This window comes from Lepidochelys olivacea (genome assembly GCF_965140295.1).
Source record: "Lepidochelys olivacea isolate rLepOli2 genome assembly, chromosome: 7".
NCBI lineage: Eukaryota > Metazoa > Chordata > Testudines > Cheloniidae > Lepidochelys > Lepidochelys olivacea.
In genome coordinates, this window is record NC_140417.1 from 54,096,327 (window position 1) to 54,104,524 (window position 8,198).

General features: G+C 44.8%; 1 protein-coding gene across 1 annotated transcript in view; it reads right to left on the reverse strand.

Moving 5' to 3' along the window:
- SYNPO2L (synaptopodin 2 like) overlaps positions 1-5,249 on the reverse strand; it is a gene marked incomplete at both ends in the record, with an annotated part of 62,099 nt that extends 56,850 nt beyond the window's left edge. Inside the window, one exon of the mRNA XM_084635221.1 lies at positions 5,145-5,249. Within this exon, the coding sequence (XP_084491347.1) occupies positions 5,145-5,249 (105 nt within the window). The remainder of the gene's footprint in view (positions 1-5,144) is intronic.
- Between the last annotated feature and the right edge of the window lie 2,949 nt (positions 5,250-8,198).

Genomic DNA, 8,198 nt, shown 5'->3' on the forward strand with positions numbered 1-8,198 from the left:
GATCCCTCACTCTCATAGATCTTGGGACACAGGCCAGTCCTTGCGACACAGGCCAGTCCTTGCTTACAGACAGCCCCCCAACCTGAAGCAAATACTCACCAGCAACTACACACCACACAACAAAAACACTAACCCAGGAACCTATCCCTACAACAAACCCCATTGCCAACTCTGTCCACATATCTATTCAGAGGACACCATCATAGGACCTAACCACATCAGCCACACCATCAGGGGCTCATGCACCTGCACATCTACCAATGTGATATATGCCATCGTGTGCCAGCAATGCCCCTCTGCCATGTACACAAAAGAATAAATGGACACAAATCAGAGGTCAAGAATTATAACATTCAAAAACCAGAAGGAGGACATTTCAATCTCCCTAGACACTCAATAACAGATTTAAAAGTGGCAATTCTTCAACAAAAAACCTTCAAAAACAGACTCCAACAAGAAACTTTAGAACTGGAATTAATTTGCAAACTGGACACCATCAAATTAGGCCTAAATAAAGACTGGGAGTGGATGGGTCACTACAAAAACTAAAAATTAATTTCCCCATGCTAATTTCCCCCTACGTTACTCATACCTTCTTGTCAACTGTTTGAAATGGGCCACCCTGATTACCACTGCAAAAGTGATTTTTCCTCCTATTGATAATAGTGTAAGCAGAGTCAGGATGACGCTGACATCTGGTGGTGAGTTGTGGTGGGTTGTGGAAAAGAACTTCAGGGGCTGATCTCATTTGCATAGGCACACCCACCCAGCCTAGATGGTCACTTTGGCTGCTGTGGGATCCCCAGTTTATCTGTTATTGGGGCAGGAAGAATAAAGTGTTATTATCCTAATTATGTGAATCAATATGTGTTATTATCCTAATTATGTGAATCAATTATGTGGACAGTGGAACTGTACTTGGCTTTTTGTTATGATGGAGGGACTCACCATCAACTAAGTAGCACTCGCTAGGCAAGGGACCTGGGTTCCAAAACTCAGTGACTAGAGAGAGGTTGGGGATAGGTCTTTATACTTTGTGGTATGGGTCCCTTCTAAGGGCCCTAAATGCCAACTGTACCTCCTTTCTCTACTGTGTAATAGTAGAGCTAATTTTGATTCTACTAGGAGTCTGGTTATAGATTGTAGAGCTGAATTCACTTTGGGCTAATGATACACCAGCACTGGGGTTTCTCTACTATGAGCTGAAATCACTGAGCACTGTGTTAAGTAGTAGGGGGCCTGAAGATATATTGGTGAGCAGCTTGCTTGATGGCTACTGGGGAGGAGCAGCTGGTGGAGAGGAGTGGCTGGTGGTGAAAGCTGTAGCAGAAACTCATGGAGAGGCGGGACAGTCAGCTGTCAGAGCATGTAAGGTGCCCCTTTACTCCTCCCCCCCATTTCCACATAGACTGGTGGGGGCGGAGGGTTTAAAACTCTGCAGATGAACTTTTGAACTCTGGACTCACCAAGGACAGAGACTGAGACTTTTGGGTTGCTGGACTTTGGGGTTGTTGGACTTTTGGGACTTTGGGTGACTTTTGGGTTGCTGGACTCAAGAACCAAAGGGAAAGGACACGACTCAATTTGCTTAGGGTGGGTTTTTGTTCATGGGTTGTGTTATGAATCCTGTTGGTGGTGTTTCCCCAACATAAGGCCACATTGTTTCTCTCTGTTATTAAAAGGCTTTTGCTACATTCAGACTCTGTGCTTGAGAGGGGAAGTATTGCCTCTTAGAGGTGCACGGGGGGGAGTGGGTGATATATATTTGTCCCAGGTCACTGGATGGGGGCTCAAGCCGGTTTTGCATTGTGTTATTTGAACGGAACTGCTAGATACTGAACTTGGCCCTTGTTGCTGCCAACTCTGACAGGCAGAAGGGTTACAATAGCCTACTTCCACTTGAATTGTCTCGTTAGAACTGACCGCCTACTTGGTAAGGCATCTTTTCATGTACTGTGTATATATATTCTGCCTACTGTATTTTTCACTCCATGCATCTGATGAAGTGAGTTTTAGCCCACGAAGACTTATGCCCAAATAAATTTGTTAGTCTCTAAGGTGCCACAAGTACTCCTTGTTGTTGTTTTTTAGAAAGAAAAAAGTAAGTTATCAAGCAAAATAAAATAAAATACCCAAGTCTAAGCCTAATACAGTAGAAAACTGAATACAGACGAAATCTCACCCTCAGAGATGTTTCAATAAGCTTCTTTCACAGACTAGACTCCTTTCTAGTCTGGGCCCAATCCTTTCCCCTGGTACAGTCCTTGTTCCAGCTCAGGTGGTAGCTAGGGGATTTATCTGCCACCTCCTTTGTTTTGTTCCACCCCCTTATATACCTTTGGCATAAGGTGGGAATCTTTTGTCTTTCTGGGTCCCCACCCCTCCTTCTAAATGGAAAAGCACCAGGTTTAAGATGGATTCCAGCACCAGGTGATATGGTCACATGTCCTGTGAGACCCCGCCCAGCCTTCATTTTTTCTGGCCTGACTCACAGGAAGGCTTGCAAGAAAACAGAGCCATCTACAGTCAATTGTCTTGGTTAATGGGAGCCATCAAGATTCCAAACCACCGTTAATGGCCCACACTTTGCATAATTACAATAGGACCTCAGAATATTTGATATTTCTAGTTTCAGATACAAGAATGATACATTTGTACAAATAGGATGAATACGTTCAGTAGATTATAAGCTTTGTAATAAGAAAAGTAGTACTTGTGGCACCTTAGAGACTAACACATTTATTTTAGCATAAGCTTTCGTGAGCTACAGCTGTTAGTCTCTAAGGTGCCACAAGTACTCCTTTTCTTTTTGCGGATACAGACTAACACGGTTGCTACTCTGAAACTTTGTAATGATACCTTACAAGAGACCTTTTCCATGAAGCATATTCCAGTTACATTATATTCACACTTATTAGCATATTTTCATAAAATTATATGGAGTGCAACATCACAACTACTTATGCAATGTTTAATTAGTGTGTGGAACCTCTTGCTGCATGATATTAATGGGACAAATACTGTAACTAAATAAGGTTTTAGTCAGACAAGTAAAGAATTAGATGTTCACAATAATCAGTTGTTTATAGTTAGGGTATAGTTAAAAGGACTATCAATTCTCATACCTCAGGGCATAAGCTGATCACCAACTGAGATGAGAGAGTTTTTCTCCATAGTACACTGTTAGATAATTAGATGTACTATGGCCATTTTAAACCTTCCTATAAAGCATCCAACATTGGCCACTGCAAGAAATTGGATATAAGACTGAACTGACCATCAGCCTGACCCGGTATGGCAATTCCTATGTGCCTGTGTAACCTCCATTCATTTATCATGCTTGGCTCATTTCCACTTATTAGGCCCAGATTTGTCTCTGACCTAGTTGCCACTTCATTACAAAGTGTGCTGGTATATAGAAGCAATCTGATACTATCTCCATGGGTATGAATCCTGCTGTAGGGTTCCTACAATGGTTTTCCTAATCAGTATCTGATCACTGAAATCCCCTATGATCACAGCACTGGACTTTTTTGTAGGCCTCCCCCTTTATCTGCACAAACATTTCCTAGTATCTACAGCACAGTCATATCCATAACATCTATAGCATCATCTCAAAGTTCCTGTTTCATTCCTGCTTTATCCTTCCTTTCCCCATCCAAACAGTTTCTGCTGTGTGAGCCACAACGCTAATCATATTTTTGTATGCTAATACAATGTTTTTCTATTTTCATCTTGGCACCCCACTTTCTCAGAGACCTCCTTTCTTTGTCAGCTCTGAGTTCACTGACAATTCCTTCCTATCTATCTATGTTTCTGTGCCACACTCATCACTGCACTATCTGAATGCCATACCATCCAACCTGGGGAGGCCTGACTTCAATGACAGCTCTCTTCCTGACTGCATGTGACAGGCCCAGCTGCATTGATAGTCCCTTCCCAAGTGCCATGCAATTTGGCAACAGAAATAACCCCAGACTCTGCATAGTTTATGGGGATGCCAAAAATCCTATTCTCACAGAACCTCTGGATAGCTAGGCCTACGGGTGTTGGCTTTGTTTCTCCACAGCACACTGAGTTCGTGAGGAAGTTCTCTCTTTGGTGATCATCATCTTTCCCTATTTTAGAGACCTGTGCCTGGGGACCAAGCTAAGCTATTCTATGCCATTTGGCTGAACTTATACAGAATGTGCCCTTCTTCAATGCTCTTCCACAGGGACAGGCTTCCTAAGAAACCAGAAGCTGCTGGTTATAGCACCTTCCTGCCCTTGCTGCAGGTGACACTGCCATGGCATCCTCAAATATCCTTGGGTCAAGGCTAAGGCAGCAGTTGTGAATTAATAAAGCAGAGGGATTTTTTTTTCTAGCTGTCATTCTTTAACACTGCTCAGTGATAACTTTGAACAGAGAAAAGAGAACTGCAGATCAGAAAGAATGCAATTCAAGGTTTGTCTTGATTCCTGTTTTATCCTCCCACCTCCTACCCTCAGTTTCTTGGAAACTGAACCAATAGCTGCTGCTCACATTCAGCTTAGAAAGCAATTATATAGCTTTTGCCAATACAGGAGACCCCCAGTAATTTGCACTGATGGCTTTGAGACCCATTGTGATGGTAGAATTCTGCAGTTCAGTGGACAAATATAGCTAAAGAAAAAGCATGAACACTGCATCACAAAATGGCTTTTGTTCCTTTCATTTGATCATTGTCAAATAGTTGTAATGATTTTCACACTTCATAATGTGCCGCTGGATGTATTATACAAGTCATGAAGCCTCAGTAATATGAGCTCTCACTCCTGCACTGTTGCTCCTGTTATATCTTTGCTTACAAGTGAGGAGAATTGTGCAGATTATAAAGTGTCCGGATTATCAAGGTTCTGCTGTAGAGAGCAGTGATGGGCATCAGTGGAAGAAAGGAGATCCTCGCCTGCCAGTTGCCTGTCTATTTCCAGCTCAATAACACACATTTCAGAACCCTCACCCTTCCCTGGGCACTGCCAGACCATCCCACCCAAGATCTCCTTTCAGATCCACAATGTTAATAGAACATTCCTTAATGACAGTGGGAGATGCCTGACTCTCCTAGCATATCTGGGATCAACTGCATAGCCTTGCTCTGGACAATTAACATCCTCCAGTCCTACCTTTGACACCTGAAGGGGTCTTTTCTGCTCAGAGCCCCCCTGCAGCCTGAAGCCCCAGGGGGCCCCTCCAGATAGCGTGACCAGCACCTCCTCTTCAGCTCCCATGACTTCAGCACTTTTTGTTTCTTTCCTTCTCTGATAACCTCTTCCACTTTTCAAAGCAAAACCTCAGCTCTTATGGGGTGGTGGCTCCCCCTTCCATCTCCACAAATGGAATCCACCGCCTCTGGAGTCCCCCGAAAAGCCCTCTCCTCACTTTGTCTCTCAAGCTCAGACACACGAGAGGAAAGTTCAGACCGATAAGCCCAGCCCTCCCTGCTCTTCTGCACTCTCAGCTGCTGTGCTGCCTATGATTAGGTATTTGATTCTGCTTTTGGTAAGGGGCCAGAGTTGTCCCTCACATGTGTCACGTCAATCTCACCCTCTCTGCCCCTCCACATGTACCATGGGTCTCTCACCGTTGTGTGGCTGAAAATAGCTCACCTCCTGTCTGTCTCTAGAGCTTTGTCTCACGCCGTTAAAGCTGGAAGGATTTCATTTAAGCATTTCAGTTAAAATGAATATTTCTACCTCTCACTCCCACAAGAACTCCTGGGTTCACACAGCACTCAGAAGTCATTAAAATGACAGCTGCAGGAAGAGATATGACACTAGATCAATTTCCTCACAGCAGGCTCAGTTGTAGTGCCTGGCTCAGGGAATTTGAATAAGATCACTTTTGGAGAAACACTTTCTCCTTATATCTGTGAACCCTGGCAGGATCTCCTCTTACTGTACATTCCACAACAGCCAGAGCGTTCTCCCCACAGCCAGCCACGCCTCCTACTCCTGCTCTTAAATGCTATGACTACACTATATATAATTATCCACATATATGGGGTTCTAATTCTCCTCTCCGTGGCTTCTGGGGAATACCCTTGAGGTGGGGGGGGGGGGTTCCTGATTGGCATGGAGCTGACAGAATGGCTCTGTGACACCTTTCCTTGCAGCCTCCATTGTGGGGATATGACACCCATGGCTGGCTCATGAGAGCTGACTTGGGCTGTTTAATTGCAGTGCAGGTGTTAGGGCTTGGCCTCCCCCCTTGCAGGGTCCTAGAGCCCAGGCTGCAGAGCCCAAACAGTTACACTGCAACTAAACAGCCCCTTAGCCTGAGCCCTGTGAGCCCGTCAGCTGGCATGGGCCAGCTGTGAGTTTTTAATTGCATTGTAGATCTATGCCCAGAGTCCCAATCGTAAATAAGAACAATGCTGAGGCTACTCTGACTTCCACCGGGGACCAAATGGGTCCCCAGACAGCTCCGGCATAAGCCTACAAGGGAGGCTGGGGCCTTCTGAAAACACAGGAAATGCAGAGTCCATATGGCGTTTTTTTCAGAATACAGAGGTTTATGAGCACACAACAGTTAGCAGTCCAATGGGGATGTTTTCTCTAAAGGGATTACTGAACCATTGATGCGGCTACAAGCACTTATGGAGTGTGATTTGGCAAGGTGTGAGCACCCTCAACTCCTAATTGGGATTTTTCTCCCATTCTTATAAAAGCTACCTCTTAATCTCATATCTACTTGCCAGAGCCTTCTGTTGCCGTTTTCCAGTCTCTCCCTCTCCTATACTTTACAGCTACACATAGCTATGAGAATGCAGGGGACCTGTGGCCGTTCTGAAAGGGACATCACTAGGATATTAAAAAGTGTGTGTGGAGGACAGCATGTTGCCTCCATTTCTCCTTCCCCTCCCCACAAGTGTTTGCACCCATAAATCAGAATAAGGAGCCAAGTGCAGATGGGATCTTTGTTTTAACACATGCTGAAATCCTCCCTCTGGCCATAGGTTTCAGGTGGAGTGGAGAGTGCTGATATTTGGATTGACCGACAGAGTCGAGTAGGCTGAAAATGTGCATGTGTGCAGCTTTCCCAAACTGCCAGCAGTATTAGAGAGATATGAAGAATGGGGAAGGAATGAAACGAAGGACATGTCTGAGAGTGCCTGGGAAAACAAACAAGGAGAAATACAATCTATGTCTCTCTCTAGTACCATGTGAATCTCCCCCAGTCCTCCAGCAGGAACTTCTTAATTCTGCAAGATCCTTGGGGCAGAGACCTTGTCTCATCTGTATTCTGGACAGTACTGAGCACATTGTTAGCTCTCAATATATAATAAATAGTAACTGTTTTACAGTTCTGTATGATGGCATTTTGACATGATAGCTTCACATTGCATCACAGCGTGATGAGACTTTGCTAAAACTATCATTTTGTGTCACCTTTTGCTGTGATTTTGCCGTACTGTGTTGCTGTGTGCTGCAACAATGCCAAACTGTGCTGCCATGTAATGACTCTTGTTTGCAATGCAATTACATTTTGATGTGAAATTGGCACAGTGTGTTGTGCCACCCACACATTATACTGCCAAAAAATCAGCACACCCTTTTGTTGTTTTGGTGCAATGCCATGTTGTGTTGTGATCATATAATGGGATACACAACAGTTCTTTGGTAAGGTGTATCAGTGCAACAAAAACTTTCATATAATTGAGGCCATAAAAATGGCTGCCATGACTGTTTTCATGACCATCACAGCCACTTGAGATCATGGCTGCTGTCACTTCATTGGGTGAGCGGCGCCCAGCTGCCCTTGGCCCCATTCAGCTAGCAGCTTATGGCCACCATGACCCCACTAGGACTTGTGTGGCCCATAGGGTAAGAGGCTGGTAACTCCATTGGGCTTGTTGTCCATTGTATGATCCATTGTATGACTGACTGGTGGTGACCACTGGGCTGTGGCCTATTAACCAGCTGGTGACCCCACCGAGTTAGTTCATGGCCAACTCAGTGAGAGGGTGGTGACCCCACCAGGCTTCTGACCCACTGGGCGAGTGAGGCCATTGGCTCTGGGGCTGGTGAACTCATTGAGCTTGTGGTGCAATGGATGAGTAGCTTGTAATTGGATGTGTGACTAATGACATGGTTCTTGTGGCAAATTGATTGAGTGACTAGTGACCCGAGTCAGCTTATGTAGCCCATTTGGTGAATGACCCCATTGGACATGTGGCT